We start from the raw sequence: 22,746 nt of genomic DNA on the forward strand, positions 1-22,746 counted from the left end.
ACAGGTCACAAGATTGTCTCAAACCTGTGGCAAAGCAAGCTTAGTCTTGGTTCCAGTAGTGTTTATAGCAGCACACTTACGAGAGTGACCAGTGGTACTGCTTTAATTACAGTAAGAGAAGAGAAGCAGTAGCTACTTGCTGATATAATGGCAATGTATTGTAGACTAAAGGTATCCGCTGAGAATGCACTGATCTGACTGTATCCAAAAATCTTTCATCTTTTGCCTCTGATTTTTGTTGTCTCTAACAGCATATACCTTCTTCCCACAGAAAAAGCAGGTTATTACATACTGCCTATAGGCTGCTCTGACCTTTTTGACTTCTAAACTGTTTTCCACTTTTTTCCCCTTTGACAATTCAGCAAATGAAGTGACAGAGATGGATTTCATTACGGGTGCTTTGACTGAAATTATTTATTGCTTACCTATTAAACCTGGCCATAAATGTCATTGATTTATAGACCCCACGAAAGCACAAACATTAGCCAGTGAGTGTCAGGAGTGCTACTATATAGAATTTATGTGTATAGAGGGATCAGCATCCTCCTAGCTAAAAGACTACACAAGAGTAAAGCAACAGTATTTTATATTTTGTGTGGATCAGAACTATTCTGGACCAATTCTTTTTGCTGGTAGTTCATTCTATATTTTCACCTTTCTATTTTAGTGACTGCTTTCTGTTACCTGTTCTAAAAGGATGGCAAAACAGGCTGCAGCATATCAGGAAGGATGGATTGGACTATGGAAAGGAGGAAGTCATCTCCTTTTGTTTGTGAGAAACTTGTAAGAAAATGCCTGCAGTACTAGGAAACTAACTTGGCAACATGAGTAATATAGACAGAGCAAATGAAGTTCTGACCATCAGGGTAGGTGAGAGGCCAGGTGTGGTGGTGTTTCATATTCATATTTCTCTCCTGTAAGTCTTTTGGCTAAATGCAAGAGGAAAAATGTGCTGTATTGGGAAATGGCATTTTATCTGCAGAGACCAGTTTTGCTCCTAATTTACTGTGCTGAGTACTGGTCTCAGAGTTGTCTACACCCATGGAAGTGCTTGTTTGCACAGCAATATTGGGCTACTGCAAAAGTTGCCTGTGTTGTCCTGCATTGGTGTGGCTGCATCTCTTCCATGTGGCACCATTTTGGTAGGTGAAAACGTTGTTTTGTCAGCATGGGAGTAGGTAGGCTGTGGGGTTTTTTGCTGCATGACATATTGGATGTGTGATGTACAGTGTGACTATACCAATTAAAGTGCTGAGGCAGACCACTTTTTTTGTGAGCGTCCACAGGTTCCACAGAACAGATTCTGAACAAGCTATTGCTGAACATAGGGGCAGTCAAACGTGGCCCACTGAAGAAATGTGAAAGGGTTCTTCATAAACTGGTCAAAATCTTACATTTGTAGTACAAAATGCAATGGAATATAGTTTTCCTACTGATACCCCACCCGTTTATCTTCTCCCTCAGCATTAGTTTCAGAGCAGGCAGCTCTCAGGTTACGGAGAGAGGGAGGGTTCATCAGAGCTCCAGGCGGTGGCAGGGACAAAGACCATCAAGCGCTCTAGGACTCTGACAGCTGCTGAGGGAGGACTGCGTTGCTTCTAGCAGCTCATCAGTGCCTCAGCATCTTTAAGTTGCTGTGCAACTTGATTTTTTTTTTGATGGTGATAAATGTTTTTGTGCCCTTGAATGAACAGTTTTATTTAAGGTCCAGAAATGAAGAGAAATAGCCTGTCCTCCTTTTCCGTCTCTCTCTGGTTGCTGTTTACAGCAGTGATGCTTCAAGGTGAGAATACTGCTTGATAGCTAAATGTTGCATTGAGGTTTATTCTACTCAGATAGGAGCTGGCATCCTGATGTGTCTTACACGGTTGAGCTCCAGAAGTCGTTAATCTGTTTCATTTTACTTTGTCTCACTGTTGCATGGACAAAATGAACGATCATGTACAGCCAGAACTTAAATGTTCTTTGCGAAGCTTTGATTTGTTAGGATTTCTTTTTAATCAGGAAGGTTTGCTTTGAACTTTTATTAGTCCAGGAAGTCACGGTGAGTCACCGGAGAGTGATGTACTCCAAAACGCTTGCTTCCTATGTAGTGCCAGCTGGCATTTGCGCAAGTCTCGTGAGGGTTACTGTCCTTGTCCTTTGCTTGCAGAAATGTGTGAATCTATCTAAAGGTAATACAGAGACTGCCTACAGAAACTGTGATGCACAAAACAGTGTGGAACAGCAAAAGTGTCGTTTAAAACCTAAAGTTTCAGTGAATTATCCTTAGTGACTAAGTCTGGATAGCAAGAAGCATCTCCAAATACATGGTTTGGAAAAGATGTTAGTGCAAGGATGTGTTCATACATCATGCAGTCGTCAATTTGTGAAGAAAAGCAGCTCAGACTTTTTCCAGGTGGTAGTTAAAAAACCAGTACATTCTGGAAGTAGCATGAATCTATCAGTGCTGCATTTAGGGAGATACCACAAGTCATTAGCCTGGGAGCAGGTTTGACTTCAGACTTTGCTTCTAATTTTAGCTTGGCAGATGTGTGACTGTAAGTCAATAATCTCTATGCTTGTGAAAGACATCAGTAAAATAAAGCTAATGATATTTACCTTCAAAAAAGGCAGGAATCTCTGGATGTAGAGGTTTTTTTTTTTAGTGGGCATGAAAATCCAGAGTTAGCTATTCATTTACTACAGGTGAATGCTGTCCTTATTTGAATAGCTTCATCAGGTATACCTCTGTTTCTGCACTAATTATATTCTACAGTATATGAATGATAAATATAGCAAGTACTACTTGAAGCTGTAGAAAGAGGATATCTTCTGATACTGCTCAGTGCTTAATCTGATGTACTGAACAAATCTATGTTATCTAGCTGTAGAATCAGCCAAAGGAAAATATGCTCACATGCTGTTTAATGAACTGTTTGAAGACTACTCAAATGCTTTAAGGCCAGTGGAAGACACAGATAAAGTACTGAATGTCACCCTTCAGATCACATTGTCCCAAATTAAAGACATGGTGAGTAAGAGTACGGTTCTCTTTTTCTAAAGATGTGCAAAAATTTACTCGCTGTAAACCTTTTGCGTGGAGTAGGAAGAGCAACTTGCATTTTGTTGTGACAACTTCAGTAATGCTTCCTCACGAGGGTCATGTTCTCCAATTCTTTGTAGATTCTTATCTGATTGCAATACTAAGACTTCCATTACAAGTCTGCAAACTTACAGCTGCTGAATTGTTAAGACTTCTTTTGTAGTTAGGTGTTGGTATCGCATCCTCCAGGCAACTTTTGCTGAGTTTTAAATAGAAAGAGCAAATGCTTTTCCTAAGATGCAATTAATGTCTACATAAACTCCCTATTTTAGCCTTCAGTAACTTTTTTTATAAATTTGGTTCAGCCAGATATACTTTTAAGGCAAAAGAAAATGTGTCTGGAAGGAGAATGGAAATCACTTTTGTGACCTCTGAATTACAACGTCAAGGCCTCAGGAAGCTTTCAGAGAATTTGTTAGACTGGATCTGTTAGCTGTTTGGTATTCTGAAGCTCGCAAAAGAAAATTCTTAAGATCCTGGGAGCCTTAGACAACTCTGATTAAAGCTAGGGAGGGTGTAGGGGGAAGAAGGTTTGGACAAGAGAAAGTCCAAATAAATAAGCTCCCTGTACAGTGTATGGGCATATGTACCTGTCTGAGAAGTACTCTTGTGGCCTGTCAGCATTCTGGCCTGTTTTGGGCACTACTTTAAAGCTATACAACAAATGCTGTCTGCATCTAAGATGTGATTTTGTCACCTTCAGCTAGAAATATTTCTACATTTTTATGCAGGATGAAAGGAACCAAATTTTGTCAGCTTACTTATGGATTCGACAAAGCTGGTATGATGCATACCTCAAATGGGACAAAGATAAATATGATGGGTTGGATTCTATCAGGATTCCAAGCAATTTGGTTTGGAGACCAGATATTGTCCTATATAACAAGTGAGTGTGGCTGGAGAAAATCAGCTTGAATATTTGTCTGAGGGAGGGAGGGGTTTGAAGGAGGAATTGGCCCACAGAGTCTGAACTTTCATCATTTCACCTTACCTTAGCAAGGGTTTTGTTTGTCTTAACATTTGCTGTTGATCATCGAAATATTTTGCAATAAAGCCATAGACAGGATTTGGCAATTGATGATGCTCCACAGCAAATCTGTTCTGAATTTGTCTGCACTGGGAATTGAATACCCTGGCAGGCTGAAGTGCTTTCTGCTGAAGAGCTCTGGAAGATTGTGTGTCCACAAAAAGGTGGTACACGAAGGCTGCACTCCTTGTCTGCTCTCCCAGGCCACTAGTGACTGGCAGATTATTTTCATCTTTGAAAGGATTCTTATCCTATTGTATCCTGTTTGAGGTCAAGTTTGAAGAAGCTATGGCCAACAAATACAACATAATTTAGCAGCACTGACGTTTGGCATTAACGGGCACTGGTACCTGTAAATATTAGCTAGTAGTAAGTTCCTAATAAAATTAAATATAAATACACAATATGATTGCAGAAGCATGCTTTTAATGGTATGAAGTGAGGGTCTTCCCTCCCACCTCTGCCTTCGCTGGCCCACACGTTAAGTTCTTGCCTGTTGATCTTGACTGTCACTTTTCTGTCTTTTAGGGCTGATGATGACTTTTCAGAACCAGTGAACACTAATGTTGTGTTGAGATATGATGGGAAAATCACTTGGGATGCACCTGCTATTACAAAGAGCTCATGTGTAGTGGATGTATCTTATTTTCCTTTTGACAGCCAGCAGTGCAACCTTACATTTGGGTCCTGGACCTATAATGGTAATCAGGTAGACATCATCAATTCTCTTGATAGTGGTGACCTCTCTGACTTTGTAGAAGATGTGGAATGGGAGATTCATGGTATGCCGGCAGTTAAGAACGTCATCACTTATGGCTGCTGCTCTGAGCCTTATCCAGATGTGACCTTCACGCTAATTTTGAAAAGGAAGTCTTCATTCTACATATTTAATCTGTTGCTGCCTTGCATTTTGATCTCTTTCCTGGCCCCACTGGGATTCTATCTCCCTGCAGACTCTGGGGAAAAAGTGTCTCTGGGTGTTACGGTTCTTCTTGCTCTAACTGTGTTCCAGCTGATGGTTGCCGAGATCATGCCTCCCTCTGAAAATGTGCCTTTGATAGGTGAGCTTTACACGCTTCGTCTTTAAACATGGCTTATTAATAGCAGGGCTTTATGTCAGGGAGACCATATGCATTCTGGCTTCTGGGAAGATAAAGGTGTTGCATTTTTAAAACATATTTAACATACTTAAAACATAAAACGTACTTAAAATGTGCGTGGAATTTGTACAGGTATGCTGAAGCTCTTCAAAGTTATTTTGTGTTTACCTTAAATTGTGTATTAGCTAGCTATTTTGTATTTATTAAATGTAATTAGACATTTAGAATTATTTTATCACATATAGTAATAAAGCTAGTAATGGACAACAATTTTAGAACCAGCGCACAAAGTGTAAGCAAGAGCTGTACAGGTGAGATCAAGACTGTTTCAAGGTATGTTTCTGTCAGATCCAGGTGGTTGGATGGCCTGGCTGGGACACTCAGGGTTGACTTAATATCTGACAATTGTTATGTTGAATTGTAATGCCTGGCAATCCATTATGCCGAATTTTAACCTGCGTCTGAGAGTTCAGAAGAGCTGATGTGCGGTGGGAAGGGTGGTGTTCAGCACTGTCCCGTCTGCCTCCTGCCCGGACCCTCCTGCCCCTGGCCGATCTGTCCCCCGGGGCGGGAGGCTGCCCAGCTGCTCCGGTGGGATTTCTGGAGGACTAGGAACACAGTTGCCTCCACCCTGGCTTCCAGCTTCATTAAGATAATTCAGGTCTCATTATTTTTATTCTCGTTTTTACTGTTTATATGAAAAACTGCATGGCTTAACTGGGACAGAACACTGGCCAATGAATAGGAAAGTGGAATGCATTTCCCACACCAGCAGCAACTATTCCTGCCTAGCATATGGGCTTGCTGTACTGGAGCGGCTTCCCTACCCTCCTATCACGCTGTCTAAATCAAGGAGCCAGGACCTAACCTCAGCCTGCTTTCTCTGTTCTCTCACTCTCCCTCACCATCCTTTCCAACCCCTTTGGAAAGCGGGATCACATCATGTTTGTCTGTGGCACATCCTGTGTCACGGATGCCAGCCCTTGCCTTCCCCGCAGAGGCTGCACAGCAGCAGAGCAGGGCTGGGAGCTGCCTCTTGCACCGGCACAGCCACAGGAGGTTAGCTGGTCAGCTGTGTACTTCAGTTGTGAAAAGCAGTGCCTGAGGGACACAGCGTGCATTCATTGGGTTTGCTATCTGTGCCTGGCCAGAACGAGCCTTGTCCCTCTTTGGACTAGCTATGCTAACATTTGTGCAGTCGGAAGAAAAGCCAGACAGCAAATCTCAACGGGCAGCGGAGCCACCCTTCAGCTCTGTGCCTGTGGCCTCCTGGCTGCCAGTACACTCGTTGTGGACACCAGCAAGGTCTGGATATTCACTGCCCTGTGCGAATGCGAAGGCATCCGTTTGCTGGTGTGGGGTCCGTCAATAACTGCAACAAAACATTATCACCACTTTGGTTTATACATCAGGAAGTGGGGTTTCTAATGTGCCACGTGAAGCCATCAACATCGGCATTTTGCAGACACCAGGAAATGAGCAAGGCTCCTGATAAACGTTTTTAAGCTGTTTTCTGAATTGGTGTATTTCGAGAAATCAGGTTTTGGCTTGCAAATATTTACCATGCTAATACAATAGTCACTTACTCATCTAATAAAGGCATGCCAGTAACGAGTATGAGGTTTTACTTTAATGGCTTTAATCTTTGTTTTTAAATTAAGTGTGATCTAAGTATACAGAATGAGGGTGATTAAAAAGGGGTTTCACTTGCACTTACAGTTAGCACTATGTTGTCACATTGTTATTTCTGCACTGAATTTTTTATTAGGGTAGCATCTTTAATATGATTTTATTTTGTGTTCCAGGAAAGTATTACATAGCCACCATGACCATGATCACAGCTTCCACTGCATTGACGATCATTATAATGAATCTCCATCATTGTGGCTCAGAAGCAAAACCTGTTCCACAGTGGGCCAGGGTGGTTATTTTGGACTACATGTCAAAAATCTTTTTTGTTTATGATGTGGGTGAAAGTTGCACAAGACCGAAAAGAGAGAAGGAAGAAGAACATAAGTTAGAGGGGGATGATCGGTGTCAGAGGAGGCTCAAAGAGGTAAGGAGTCACCTTTCCAATAGGAATGATGACTGTGATCTCACGGAGAAGCTCAATGGAAATTTGAATAAAAGCTATGGAGTTCATGGTGAAAATGTTAAGGAGACTGTTAATTGCTGTTCCTGTTACAAAATGCTGATTAAAAATATTGAGTACATTGCTAATTGTGTTCGAGACCATAAAGCAAACCGGGCCAAAGGAATCGAGTGGAAAAAAGTCGCAAAAGTGATGGACAGGTTTTTCATGTGGACTTTCTTTATAATGGTGTTTTTTATGAGCGTGCTGATCATTGGGAAAGCAGCTTAACTGAAGATGAACACATTCCTTTTGTAAATCTGAATATACTGGGTTAGCTTGTTTTGGTGGAGCTCTGGGACAGGGGTGCTTTTGAGATCTTTGTCTTGCATTCTGTAACAATAAACAAATCGATTCTGTAGGCTGTGACAGCGTGTTGAGACATTGCTCAGCTGGGGGCTTTGTTAGTGACTGTCCTTGCCTTTTAGTACAGGAGTGCAGCCCTGATGAGGTTGCTGGGTAAGCGCTCTGTGCTCCATCCTGATGGATGGTGGCCATGACTTCAGGCTGAATGGGGTGGAGCATTGCAGCGGTGGAGCAGACAGCCTAGCAGGGAGCACTGTATTCACAGGGCTGCAACTCTGCACCTTGTAACTTGACCAGCCCTTTCTCTCCCCCGGAAAAAAATATGTGTATTTGTGACATGGTGGCAGTTCCTGGAAATCATCCTTTCATGGCATTGCCTTTTTTTCCTTTTTTTGGTTTGTCTTCCTAACTTACCTTTTTGTTATGGCTCATTCTGATCACTGTTCTTATCATTTTATAGGGTCTACATGTCTATCTGCTGTGCCTTCACTTCTAATACCATTGAGCTTACTGAACATGATGGTTACCTTGATCTTCCTCTATCATTTCCTGCCGCTGAATATCACCCTATTGTCACCACAGCTCCAGTAAGCCAGATTCCCAGGACTTCTTCCTCACCAAGTCAGAAAGCCTCTCTTCCATTCTCTTTCTCTTAAGCCTAATAATAGAAAGGACTTGTCCTGTCCTTCCTAGATGTCTCGTTCCCCTGGGTGTTTATGCAAGATGGGCCTTAAAATGCTATTTGAGGCTGCTAAAATAGGAGGCTGTGAATTTTGTCTCTGCTGATTTTATTGACCTTCACCAGTGTTCACCCCATGTGTCCCTTGTCCACTCTCACATCCTCTTTAATACTTAAATTTTATAACGGTCTACAGGAATGCCGAGGTTGCTCTGTGCATTACTTAGCACAAAAGCATGATCTTACAAGCTCATTAGAGTAATGCCATAATCAACACTCCTTGCTCAACACCTTAGTACTTATATGTATGTGAATGTGTTTGTTGCTGACAACACCAAAAAACCCTTTTCTGTGTGTAAATTTCTGTTAACCCTCTCGGACTAACAGAGCTCTGGAAGATGTCTCACATAGTAAAGTGAGAAGCTAGTACCCCAGGCATGCTCACGGCAGATAAATTGCTTTTACAAAGCACCGTGAACTTTGAAACCATGTTATTCTAGATGCAGTGGGAGAGGCAGAATGACACTGTAATGGATCCCAGTCAAAAGTTCATGTGAGAACTCATTTTCATAATTGTTGCAGTTAATCGGAACATACCTGTGAAGCTGTAACTTAGGAGCGAGGAGTCAAAATGGCAAAGTGATGCAGTTGTTATGCCAAATTTTACTGGAAGAAAGGGAACTGTAATTATTATTATTATTATAATGATGTAAATGATACACTGAATTGCTAACGGCAGGTTTCGTTTTGTGTGGAATGATTAATGCTGTAAGCTTATCCGGATTCTCATACATAATGCAAGCCTTGAAGTCCAGGTTCTAATGTAAAGCTAAACTGGGTGGCTAGCTAAGAATAAACTCAGTATGTGGAAAAAGTCTCAAGTGTGTTCCCTGTATATTTTCAGTTCCCAGTCAACCAGGGTAACTTTGAATAGCTCCTTTAGAAGACAAGCTGTTCATTTTCACTGTGCAGAAAAATGGTTGCACCCATTTGCTATGGAGTTCAGGGTTTGGCACTTACACTGCCTGTTTGAGGAAACTGATTTGTTCTTTGTTGTGGAAAATAATATTGCCCCAAAAGCCTAGGGAGCAAAGTATTTAGAGGTAAGGGTAAAATATTCAGAACATGAGTCGTCAGCATGGAAAACAGATGAGCAAGGGTTTGTCCAAGCCTTATGGGTGGCATAAAGAAAGGAGAGAGTTACTGTTCACTGTCTCTTCTGACACAGAAACTGGGTACACTGAATACACATAGTGTGTGACAGTGGAGGAGTCTGCACAATGTGTGAGAAGGCTGAGGAACTCCTTGCAACAGGATCTGTGAATGCTGAAAGATTATATGGATTTAAAGAGTTGGGGAAAAACATAGAAGAAAATTTTATCAGCATACTACTAAATACAGTCATGAAGTGTTGAAAGGTGCAGCAATATTTTAGGGATTCATGACTGTATGTTATTCTGGGCTCTTCATCCCATTGGTGGCATACACTGGAGACAGCTTCCGGGTTTAGATAGACCTTTAGTCTGACTCCATATCTTTCTTAGAAATTCAGATTGTGCTCATGCCATTCTGTTCAAAGCAAACTGCAGCATGTGTGCATACAGTTGTGGGCTTCCCGTATGTAAGGGAAAATTTGCAGTCGCAGGTGGAGCATGGGCCTTTTTATCATGCTGGTGCTCCTCAGTATGCTGCATGCTTGGATGATGATGCTGAAATCATGCTTTGCACTTATCCAGCATGTTTTATGTGAAGATGTGATAGTACCAAAGAATTCTCTTCTTTACAAGAATATGATTTGAAAATTTTTCCTAGCTATTTGAATTTATTAACTATTACATTTCCTTCTTTATAGTTTTCTGTTATCCTTTTCTTCGGATCACCAGGCATTCTCAAGTGTTTCTCTTCCTTTATTTACATATGGTGAATCTTCATCTTGCTCTTGTAACAAACACTTTTCTGTTTTTAGTTCATAAGAGCCAGATCCAGTAAAGAATGTAAGCAGTACATCTCCAGTAAAGAGCAGCAGATGATGGGAGCTGGTACAGTTAGTACCTGAGTTGTTATTGTGAAGCCTCATGCTAGGACTCTCAGATTCACATCTTTGGACTTGATAATTTTCCAGGGTAAAAACACAATGTGATGCTTCTGGTGACAAGGCTGACCCCAGTTCCATGCTACTGCAGACATACAAGGGCTAGCTGGTTTAAGCCTAGCTCAGGAGTTTTTAACTAAACTGCAGGGGCTGTAGTTTAAGTGTCCCTCCAAGGTCTTGTGTTCAGTTTGTATATCTCAGTATTTAGCTATTTCAGTAAGAAAAAAACCTGCTCTAAATCAACCAAGTATGTTAGCAGTCAGAACCATACATGACAACTCTAGTGCTGAGTAGAGACAGGAATGTTTAATCTAATTCTGTCTGTCCTGGTCTCTTCCTCTTTCCTTTGTGTGTCTCATGCTTAGATCCAGTAACCTTTGAGGAAGGTTAAATCCAGAGATGATGAATGACTATGATTATAGCAACAGAAAAACAACCATTTATGTACTTGTCTGAGTAACTCTGCAGGTTTAACATGAAGGCAGCAGAGTGACTTTATATTTACTCAGGAGGACAATGATGCTGTAAAAATACTGTTTGAGATCTGTGTTGCTGCAGAGGCCTTTGAGGAATGAGCTGACAGATTTTTTTGTTGTACCATCTCTTGGCAGAGGAATCACCTCTCCCCTCTTGTATTGAGTCATTGCAGCGTTAGCTTATGTTTCTCCTCATCTTATCTCTTGTGATGCCTTCGTTGTGCTCTCTTGCACGAGCAGGATTACGGAACTGAAGATGAAGTGTGATGGGATGTTGGGGTGTTGACTTTCCAACAGTGCAGAAAGGTAGGAGATGCCCTTAGCTACCCCAGGAAATCTGTTTCTGTTTGTGGAAATTACAGCCTGAGGATTTAGTCTAAACCCAAAAGGGTCATCCTGGACAGTAAATGACATCTTGAAATAAAGAAGTGGATTTCCCCATGTTTCAGGAATTCAGATGTTACATCGTAAGCTATCTGCATGTTTCATCCTCTGGTTAGCAAAGCTTGGTTTTCTGACCTTGCCAGAAGTATGGGAATTGTCTGAGTTGTTTTTCAAGAAGTGCAGGAGCGTGGCAAGAACTTTTGATTGTGCGTCTCTATCCCAATTTGAGAAACGGAAGACCTGTAATGTGATTGTTTAGGAGATCGGAAAAGGAGAGTGTGGGGTGAGGGGGAATTCCTGTCATTCTGTTTATAAAACTGGGAAGAATCCATCTTTTCTTCTTACGAACTTCTGTTACTTGTTGAAGAAAAGAGTATGTTGACTCTTGTTTTCATTCTTAAAATCTTTTCATCAGCAATAGGATATAGGAGCAAAGGTGGCCTCTGGAATTTGTGTCTAACCATCTCCTTTGTACTACCAGGCAGAGTGAGTAACCTAGAGCTCAACTAAAGGAGGAGAGCAAACTGCACATCTCTTCTCACTGTTTCTGAAGTCCACTAAAAAGGATGAATCTTCTTTGTTAAAGACAAGTCCAGATGTGTGGAAGGGACAAGAGGTAGCAGAGGAGTTTGTATCTCATTTGTGTTGTGCAGATTAGCACTTCATTGTCTCCAGACACCTTTTAAGAACTCCATTCTGCAAGGTGGCAGTGAACAACATTGTTTTTACATTGCTTGCAGTAAGGAATAACTGACATTGCAAGTACTCCGCTCCGGATTGTTCTTATCTCTTTCTAAATACTTGCATGCATTTGATTCCTAGGCTGTAGTCCACAGACCACTGAAGGTCTGGATGGCCACCAAGAATACACTGCAATTGTTCCATTAAGCTGCACTGGTTTAACCCATCCTTCCATGTGGCTACATGCGGGGATTTGTGAGATTGAGCTCCAAAAGTTGTCCAATTCAGCCACCTGGGTGGACAACAACAGTGCATTTATCAAAGCATTTATTGTGCTGGTACTCCTTTGGGTCTTACAAGCCATGTTAACTCTTGTGAGCTGTCAGGAGCACAAGGTGTTCTCAAGTCTGTCTGTCTGCCACAAAGGTGAGTCTCACTGGTAGTGCAGCCTGCCTTCTGGTTACATGGGGCGCAGGGACTGACCTTGCAGCAGGCGAGTGGTGAACTGAGTCATGCCTGTTCTTGGTCACGCGGGGTCCTCTGTGGCTTTGGCTGGCCACACCACTGCTGCATCTCCAGGTGTAGTTCTAGCCATCGTGTTTGAGAAGGCAATCCAGGGGTGGATTGCAACAGGGGGGCCTTTGCAAAGGATAATCCAAATATAACTGTTGAGGGAGGGATGTAGGTTGATGGGGAGCATAGCAGGCTGGAGAATGTGGTCTGTGCTTAGTTCCAGATGCAGTTTTTGCATGGAACTGTTATACCTTGTTCTATTCTTGAGCACCCCTGCTTCAGAGTTGTTGTCAATCTAGTGAACATCCAGAAGACACTAATCAAGATTAAAAAATGGCAGCTACAGTTTTAAAGAGGATTTTTCATTCTAGTTCCCAAAAAACATTAATTTAAAAAGTGGTTCAGTACTACCTTCTAAGTAACCCACCTGGAATTAAGATTTTTCTGGAGAGCAGGTGTTGCTCTTTGCTTCCTCTGCCATTCTGAGCATTTATCTTTACCAGGTTCTGCGCCTTATGACATTCACACAGCTACTTGCAATAAATTTTCACCTCTGTTGCAAAAGAACTTGAAACAGATTTTTATATACCATTATTTTTATTCATATCACTCTTGATTGAATAGGATTTTATTTATGGTGTTGGGAGTTGCTGGGGACTGCACTCCACAACATCTGTCTTGCATGTCTCTTTGGTTTGAAGAATCCACTGGTTTTAGTGACTTTGAATGCAATGACAGAGCTGGCAAAGGAAAAGTATTGGAGCAAAAAATAACATGGTTTTTAAAATTGCTTAAACCTAACCCAGATTATTGTAGGCATAATGTTTCAGTGAATAAAATAAGTAAATTGAGGTTCACTGGGTATTTGCTTGCTATATGTCACCACTAACAGATAACTTTGATTAATAGTGGTCTTAAACACTGTATGATAACATATTCTGGTTTTGTTTGCTTCTCAATTCTCTATTAGTGTGCTTAAGAACATTCTAGCAGGAAATTATTAAGCCAGTATAATGTGAATAAATAAAGATTGATACTGTGATTAATGCATGCATCTGTATGGTTCTGTCATTAGTGTGCCATAGGTAGGTAATAGAACTGGCTCTTGTATTCATTCTGGATTTTCAGTTCTAGCTGAATGCTACCAAGCTGTTTACTACATCTCAGTGGCAGGAGTACCTTTTGTTAGTGTTTCAAAGTAGCAAAAATGGACTCTAACAATAAAGATAAATAAATGCTAAAGTCATCTGGAGTAGCCTCCAGAAATTAGAAAAGCCTTTCACAGATAAAGCATTTGGCTAGAATGTGGAGTCCATGTTCAGTGGTGATAAAAGCAATGGTGTGACCTCCATAGGGCCAAAGCTGGTTAGAGGATGGCAGCAGAGACATCTGTGTTGCAAAATAATGCTACATGGTGTTTGCAAAATGAGGATGAGGAAAGAGAGGGAAAAAACTAACTAAAAATGAGGTGAAGACGTAGAATTACTGAGACTGTCTTCCAGCACCTGTGAGTTCACTAGAGCACGTTCTTGCTGTGGTATAGCTCCTTCCATTTTGCACCCCATTCACTGGCCAGCCTGGGTCCAGGGGTGGACTGCCAGCAAGTCGACTGCAGCTCCTACCCGGGGGCTGTGTTGCAGCAGTGCGTCTGTTCTGGGGTAGTGGTTACTGGCTCAGTCAGGGACAAGGGTGCCAGCTTTACCCTGAGTCATGGTGATGTGTCCAAGCCTGCGCTAGCTTGATGGAAAGGTGGGACCCTGAGCACCCACTGTCATCACCTGCTGGTAAACTAGTCCCTCTTCATCCCTCCGCTCATGTCCCAAAGATAAGTGTCTGGTGGCCCTCAGTATGAAGATTGTCACTTATACCGTCTGGAAGGTTGTCTTCCTCTGGGCTACTTCATAGCCCTGGGTTCCTTCTGGCACCCACGTGTATTGAAATAATTTTCTGCCCAGCTCACCCACTTTCTCACAGAAAGTTGACAGATGTGCTTCCTGCACAGAAGGCTTGACATGGTTCAGAGCTGTTTAAGTGTATTGTTGTGTCCTGCAGGTTGTGCCCACTTTTGTTTAGCATGTTAATGTTCTAGGTGACTGCCAATAAGACATCTGTGGTGAAAGAAACTTGTGTTGCATTGATCTAGTGTTTTTAGCATAGCTGGAACCAGAATGATGATCATGAGACAATCTCTTTCTTCACAGCTAAAGGATGGGAATTTTTCATAAAGACTTAACACTAACAGCAAAAATCTAAGGGTAAACTGGCCCCTTAACCCCTTGCACTGAACCAGTAGTGTAGTGCAACTGAGCTCAGGGGTATGGTGTTCAGATACGGGCAAAACTTAGTCACCTTCAGGTACGCTGCCTTAGTTTTGCTTTTGAATGCCACGTTCACTACCCTGCGGAGGTTGTTTGAACTATAACAAAGAGCATTTCTCAACACCGTGGTTCAAAGTGGAGTGGGCTGGACAAGTGCTTATTTAGCACAGCACCCCTGAGCTGCGTGAATTCTCAGCAGTGCTTCAAGCCAGCAAGTTTTGTGTCACTAGGAGCATTATGCTGGGACACTCGGCAAACCAGCCTGGAGTTCCTGCTGCCGGGGGAGGGGAGGAGAGGTGAAGGCTGGTGGTGAGAATGAGTCCAGGGCCCAGGTGTCTCTGCTGTGAAAGTCAGCACCTCGCAAACCTCCTCCTGCGGAGACAGTTCCTCACCTAAATCCTGAGACCTCTAGGGGTCATACAAGTGCTGTTCTAGTTGCTGGGGTGCTTCAAGGCAGTGCTTGTAGGACATTTTTTAATGATAAAAAAAAAAAAAGCAGCTGCTTTTAACCCTAGATGTTCTGTTTTCTCCAAGGTGCAACAAGTAATGTAGACTTGGTGTCCTGTTAGCGTGGTTGTTCCTGCTAACCTTTTATTAAGGTCTAAGTAAACTAAGAAATGTATCCCGTGGGCAAGTGCAAAGACTGCTGTTCTGAAAGGCCATTTCATGGCTTCCTCAGAAGCCATGCTTTAATTTATAGTGTGATCCAGGGGCTAATAGTCTTATGAACAGAACTGATTTGAGATAGTCTCTTAGTCCTCAAAGTACTGCAGGTTGAAGGCTTCATGAGCAGCAGAGACTGGTCCTATATCTGGTCAGGAGGGTCTGGCGTATTGCTGAGACCAAGAGGAAATGCCTACTGAAGGCATTAGGTGCTTATGGCAGGAGGAGCTTGAGTCCTCAGCCAGGTCAGCAGTGGCTATTTAGGTTTTCTGACCAACTTCAAGCAGCTTGGAAAAAGAGAGGCTTCGTGGAAATGGCTTTTTTCCATTAATCTCTCTCACCTCTGAGTTGCTTCTGATTTCTTCACCCCTTTTACTCCTCTAGTCCTTGTATTCTCTTCTGAGAGTAGAAAGAATCCTGTTATGCCCTAGATTACAACCATACCCACTATAAGAAACAACTTTAGCATCATGGTACTGTTCCCTGCCCCACAAATGTGTCTCAGTAGTTCAGTAGCCATAAATGTTGACTGGATAGGGCAACATCCCTGACATGAAAGAAAGAAGGATCATTTGCTCTCACTATTACTTTACAACTAATCTCATACCCGACTCACTGCAAGCACATAATGTTGGTGTGAAAGAGGGTCCTCTCTATGTATGAGACTCTATACAGCCAGCTAGACTGAGGAGGGGGAGATCACTGAGGCAGTTCCATAGATGGGTTTCGCTTCAAAAGATGGACACATTGGTAAATGCAATTTGTAACACTTCGGAAGAAGGCAGAAGAAACAGTGTTCTGGCTGGTTCATTGTTGTAATCCAAGCCTGCACTCGTTCCTGGAGGTGATGGTTCTTCTCAAAATGCCAATTTAAACTTCCACTGTCGCATCAGATTGCAATCCTCTGGAGGATTCCTGGAGTGTGGATACTGTGCAACTTGTATGAGGTAACAGATGTAATAAGACTGTGCTGGAGGTAATCTGGTCCAGTCCAAGTGACCCACAGCACTTAAGTTGCAGCCTGGTCCTTGCCTATGCTCTAACCTTCCCCTGGGACACTATTTCCATTGCACCTACTTCCATTGCTCCTTGGAGATGGTCCTCCTGAGCCCAGCTAGGCAGGTGGCTCCTTCCCCTTCCCTCTCCCTCTCAAAGGCATTCACACCTGAAGCTCTCCCTGCACATGGCAGAGAGGAGGAGGCAACATTGCTGAGAAGGCAGAATGGCTGCAGATGCTACCAGACCCTGTCATCAGGCTGGGTGTATTTGCTTGAATGATGATATGGTCAGTTTGGGGAGCAGGACTTCATCTTTGTGCAGCAGCAAAATACAAGTCATTGATCATTTCCATTGTGCTGCAGCTGTGGCTTTTACACTGGTGTTTCATAACATGTATTTTCTTTAAAAAAACAACAAACACAAAACCCAGCCAGAACAAGAAGGTAATTATTAACCAGATTTGTATGAATATTGCCTTAAATCCATTAAATACATCAAGCCCTGCCTATAGTGAAGCAGCGTAGGACAATTAGAGACTTCAGAAATTCCTGTCCATACAGGATGTCTGAAAAGTTACAAGTGGTGAACTCAAAAGAAAGAAGCCTTGCAGGGATGCAGTGGGACCTAAAATTGCAGGTTTTGCACATGGGTGATGGGGTTTTATCACAGACTGGAGAAAGCCAATGGGCAGATTTGCAGTGGTTTGGCACCTAGTTTCGATGAGATGCGTTAGGATGTTAAAGATGAGGCACCAAAATATCATTATAACTCTGGGCCATAGTCCTGCTGCTGATGGTCTTGCTGGGACTGAGGCCTACTGTTGTGGTTTGCCTAGCAGCAAGCACCCTATGGTTTTCTTGCAGGATGTGTGAATAAATTGCTCTAGATGGGGGTGAATACAAGACAGAACACAGAGTGATACTGGTTTTCTTCATTGATATGTTTAGTGGGGATGCTTAGCTGGAGCAGTGTGTATCGTCAGTGATCACCCTTTTTCTTCTACTTAATGACTGTAGCTTTTTTTTTTCTTTTTTTCAAAATTAAGCATTTCTTGACAAGTTTAGAGATGGCACTCGTAGAAATGGAGCATAGTGCTAGAAGAGCTGCTTTGACTAAGCTCTGGATCCTGCCCAGACTGCTGCCACCTGTGAGTGCTTCGTGCCCTGGGAGCAGGACCACCGCTTTGGAGGTGTCCCAAAGGTGTGTTGGGCTTACCGGCAGCTCTGCAGTTCTCATGTGTTGACCACTCCGGTGAAACCAGGCGTTATTGCTGAATAAACAAACACAGGCAATTTGTATCACAGAGATAAAGATTTCTCTTAAAATGGATTAAATCTGCAGGGAAAGGGAATAGAGAATTACTTTAACCCAGGAAGAGCTGCAGGGGGGGAGGGTGTGCCCAACAAAACCCAGCTTTGTTAGAATTTCATTACTCTTTACCTGGTAAGTGAGCCTCTCCTTTTTGTATCACTCCTATGGATTATGCTGTCTCACTGTAAGTAATATCTCTCCAAAGAGCAACTTTATCTACACCAAGTAATTCACCTAATTGCATGCCATTGAGAGGAAAGGGTTTCACTCTGGTACTGAGCTAGAAGTTCCAAGGTTCACTGCAAAACTGGGTGAAAAAGTATCTTATCAGGGATCTATACAGTCACCTGTAGTTTGCTCTTGTTCCCTTAAATACTGTCCAGCAACTCTAGACCCCACGTGAAATAAGTGGGTTCACTTTTACGACCTCAGTATATAATAACTACGTGAAATTTTGCAAACCTCCTCCTGTGAGAAGATCAATGCTAATTCTTTTGGCTGCAGTTAGCAACTGTAGCACAGTCTAGCTTCTGTCTTGGCTTTTCTGCTTCAACCTCGCTGAGTTCAATGCCAGAGGTTTATTACATGCTTTCTATCTGGGTTAATTTTTTCTGCCTCTGAATCTACTAATTGCCGTTTGTAAATTTTCCTGGTGGTAAAGGTCACAAAGATAACTTGGCCCCTAAAGCTTAACCTTTTGGTGCATCTCAGGTTATGAAAGGCAGTGTTGGAGTCTGCTGATTAAATTAATTACTCTTCTGAGGTTTCATCGTAAAGAAAGCCTATTTTGCCTTTGTAGTTCACTTCCATCCAATTTTTGCATGACATCTTAGAGTTGGGTTAGGAACCTCTAATTTTACTGGGGCGTAATCAGATGGTAGAAACAGCTTTGTCAGACATAAATCTGATCCTGAACTGTCTGTTGCATGGGCGCCTTTCCCTACTTCATGAGACTGGAAACCATGCTGCTGCTTTTGTTTTCCCTCTAAACTTTCTGCCTTTGCTAGGAACTTCTCCAGGCCGAGAAACTGGAGCAAAGCCTGAGAATAAGACAGCGGTATTTTGGTGCCTAAAGCTGCGCCAGCCAGTGCTCAGTGTTCACTCTAGTCCCTGCAGACAACTGTCATGAAAGTGGGTGTTTGTGAGGGTCGGATTTGCTTTCCAAAGCCCCACCTGTGTGCAAATAGGGGATCCAGTGCCCCAAACCAAGCTGTTCCTGTTTGAGGGAACCAGGAGCAGCTGGCACCAGGGTGTCTTCATTGAAATTTGGGGTCGCCCTGCTCCTTCCACCTGGCACTCCTGGTTAGCCTTTGCTCCCTGGCACTGAAATGCATGGGGCCGTCTCCACTGCTCTTCCTGGAAATCACACTGGCAGAGTCCAGCAGGGCAGGTAGAGCTGAGTTAATCCCAAATCCTGCAGAATGGCCCCTTATGTGAGCTGTTGGGAGCACATGTGGGGGGAGGATGTGCAGAAGGGGATGCTCCTGTCCTTTCTGCATGCTGTCCCCTTCAGCTGATCTTTGCTGAGGTTGTCCTGCTGTGTTTTATTGCTGGGGACAGCATTGCAAAGGAGGTACTGCAGCTTTTCTGGAGCTCTTGCAGGATAGCTGGTTGTGGTGGTGGTGTGCTAGAGACTTACCGAAGTTTAGAAAGGTCTCCAGAGCAGCTGTAGCAAAGACCACCACTACCAGCAGAGGTAGTCAGCCCAGGGACGTGCATGAGTCCCAGCTATCTCCTCTTTATGCTTCAGGGTCCCTATGGACTAGCATCGCAGCCTTGACTTTCCTGCCAGGAGCATCTCCAAGGCAGCTGCAGCAAAGCCACCGTGCTACCTGTAAAATGTAGCTTATGAGTTTGAAACTAGGGAATAAAGTACGCTTATGGCTATACGAATCATGAGGCAAGATGCAATCCACTACATGAAATGGGAGAATCCTATAAAGCTTATGAGGGTTCATCGAAAATAAGTAACAATGTGATTTTTTTCACAGAATCACAGAATTATTAAGGTTGGAAAAGACCTTTAAGATCATCAGGACCAACCGTTAACCCAACACCACCATGCCCACTAAACCATGTCCCGAAGTGCCATATCTACACGTTTTTTGAACACCGCCAGTGATGGTGACTCCGCCACCTCCCTGGGCAGCCTGTTCCAGTGCTTCACCACTCTCCCAGTACGGAAATTTTTCCTAATATCCAGCCTAAACCTCCCCTGGCACAACTTGAGGCCATTTTACCTTCAAAGCACTTTGTAGGTACTTATATACTTGCACTAGTGAATCAGCTGCATGCCAATCTATATCCCGGTACCGTGCCCCAGCTCGGCAGTGGGGCCGGGGCCTCTGGTTGTGCCGGGTGCGCTCTGCCAGGGTGCCGCGGCTGCAGCCCAGGGCCCGACCTCCCCAGGCCGTTCTCCTCTCTGCAAGTCCAGGCCTGCGGGGGTTATGCAGAGTGTATGGAGAAGAAATGTATGCCATAACATCCATGTCCTGTTGAACTGGGGGAAAGCTGATTTCAGCTGTCTCCAGCCCCTTTGCTGGATTATGTTTTAGCACTGTCGTGAATGAGTGGTTTAGGCCGCTTAAAGAATCACCATCAAGGGTATTGGCAAAACTGATTTTAATAGAAGTTTATAAAATGCGACTTAACAGAATTCGATGGCGAGGTCCACTCTATTACTTACTAAAACATACAAAGGAAAATCAAATTAGAATCAACTCGGAATGATTTATACGTAGAGAGAGAGCAGAGAAACAAGAGGGATAAAGAATAGGGAAGACCCTCCTGTTGAGTCAAGAGGTTCAGAACGGACTCCCTTGATTTCTAAACTTCTCAAAGAGGAGTTTAGGTGCGGCTGAATCCAGGTTTAGTCTCAGACTTGGTCAATGGTTTATGTCTAGAGGAAAAGAGAGGGTACAAGGAATAAAGAAATCCTTCCGTTGAGTCACGAGGTTCAGAATAGACCCCCTTGCTTTCTAAACTCCTTCTCAGAGAGGAGTCTAGGTACAGCTAGGTCTAATTCTAGTCCCAGACTGGGTCAACGGGTTTTATCTAAAGGATTATGTGCATTTAGCAGCAATTTGAGGTTCATTCACGGTTTGAGGTAAATCATAAGATTTTAGCAGCACTTAATCATGGATTAGTTTTAAGATTTACAAAGCGAGCTAATCACAACAGTAACTTGATTACAGATTGATTCACACACCCATGCACACAGACTTAAAGCTATAGATATATACAAGGGTACCTGTTAAAAATTCGCCTCGAGTTCGAGTGTGAAAATACTCAGTTCAAATGTCTCGGCATTTCTCAACAGGCCAGAGTTGATCCTCGGGGAGGAGAGGATATTAGATATCTCATCGCTGGCTCAGCACAGTCCTCCAAAATGTCGCAAACTGGAGAGTTTGTGAAACTCTGAGAGGCATCCCACTCGGAGGGAGATGCTGGTTGCCTTCCGCTGCCGTCCAGGAGAGCTCAAAGGGTCTCACTTTGGACTGCTGTTTATAGGTTCGCAAGATGATTGGCTTTAGTCATTAGTAAAATGATGGCATTTCAGTAATCATGGTGTTGTTCCACTTGGGTTATGATCCTGACAAAGAGTGCTCCAGGGCTGTTAGGGAATGATGGATCATCCCATTCTTCTTGCTCTCATTACCCGCCTCGGTCAGGGAACAGGAGTGCCTGGTACAGTCAGTGCCGTTCCGTGCCCTAACTGCGCAAGAGTTCCTGGAACAGTCAAGGGACGCTTAACCGCCCAACTCATTACACAAAGACCAGGGCCTAGCTGGAATTTCTGAGATCGTATAGCGGCCCAGGAGAGAGGGGGAAGGAATGCGGCACCACAAGCACAGAATATGAATGCAATAATCAAATGTACCTTAAAGCAGCTTTTCAGGCAGCATGTGGTGGAAGCTGGGGCAGCTTTAGAAAAAAAAGGGTCTCCAAACAAGATCTAAAGGCAACATTCAAAATTATTCTTAAAAAAATGCATTTGCCTACCTTCTTTTTCCAGAACATCCAGTCCTCATGTCTTCTCCTTTTTTACTCACTCACTGCATGTAATTTTTCCAAAGCTCAACTTCACAGCTCCTCTGCTCTATCATTTCCCAACTTGGAAATAATTTCTAGCATGTCCTCGGTACTTGATCTCGGATAGATGAGGTTCCTAGCTGAAGCCAGTGTCTGTTTCACCTTGTGCGCAGGACATACGGTGTACATGAGCAGTACTATGTCCAGTGTGTCCGTTACATCTCCTCCATTTCTGCCAGCTGTCAGGCAGTGTTCCTAACCACTACAGTGTTCAGGCATGATCTGAATAGCTTGAACACCTATCCAGAACCCCTGGCACTGAAGATGCCATCTACCTGCCAATACAAATCGCTTTCTGCAATAGTGGGTATGTTGTAAGATTTAACCGTTCCTGTGGGGAGAGTGTGCCTGCTATTTCTCCATATGCTAATCTTGAATTGCCTTGTGGAAAGTAGCTCTTTCATCCATAACTCCTTCCTTAAAATCAATGCCAACAAATACCAGCATTTTCAAAAGTGACCAAAATGAGATTTTCAAGGGCACACCGCTCTAAACTGAGTTAAGTGTCTTAAAAAAATGTTTTTGCTTAAGCACCAGAATGAGGGCTAAATCTTCAGAACTGCAGAGCAGCCACTGCTGGATGGGTCAGCACGTCAGAGTGAAACACTGATCATCTACCACACTGTCTCCAAAGGTGAATGCTCCTTCCCACCTTCCCCGCAATGAGACATTTTTCTCCTCCTATGTTTCGGGCCCAGGGAAGTCACGTATAGTTTAAATGGAAGAAACTGTGTGACTGAATGTAAGGGGAATGTACAAAGTACCTATGCAAAATAAAAAGGAAGGATGGCTGATTGAGCTTGCCTTCAGTTTGATTTGAGAGAGTACTTGGCAGAGATGTCTGTTGACAGTTACTAAAAAAACAGAAAATATGTTCACCTGCAGAAAT

At 43.1% G+C, this 22,746-nt stretch overlaps 1 protein-coding gene across 1 annotated transcript; it reads left to right on the top strand.

Annotated features, from left to right (window-relative positions):
* The first annotated feature begins 1,713 nt into the window (after nt 1–1,713).
* Nucleotides 1,714–7,574, top strand: CHRNA9 (cholinergic receptor nicotinic alpha 9 subunit). Its single transcript, XM_009808578.2, has 5 exons — nt 1,714–1,783; nt 2,868–3,013; nt 3,817–3,971; nt 4,641–5,173; nt 7,018–7,574. The coding sequence occupies exons 1-5, from the start codon at nt 1,714–1,716 to the stop codon at nt 7,572–7,574; spliced, it is 1,461 nt and encodes a 486-aa protein (XP_009806880.1).
* The last annotated feature ends 15,172 nt before the right edge of the window (nt 7,575–22,746 follow it).

This window comes from Gavia stellata, chromosome 5 (assembly GCF_030936135.1).
Source record: "Gavia stellata isolate bGavSte3 chromosome 5, bGavSte3.hap2, whole genome shotgun sequence".
NCBI classification, from domain to species: Eukaryota; Metazoa; Chordata; class Aves; order Gaviiformes; family Gaviidae; genus Gavia; species Gavia stellata.

What these genes read in the sequence shown, in the direction of transcription:
- CHRNA9 (XM_009808578.2), top strand. Translation starts at nt 1,714, where the DNA reads ATGAAGAGAAATAGCCTGTCCTCCTTTTCCGTCTCTCTCTGGTTGCTG. An exon ending in TACAGCAGTGATGCTTCAAG is followed by an intron (nt 1,784 to 2,867) that starts GTGAGAATACTG and finishes TATGTTATCTAG; the next exon opens with CTGTAGAATCAGCCAAAGGA. An exon ending in TGAAAATGTGCCTTTGATAG is followed by an intron (nt 5,174 to 7,017) that starts GTGAGCTTTACA and finishes TTTGTGTTCCAG; the next exon opens with GAAAGTATTACATAGCCACC.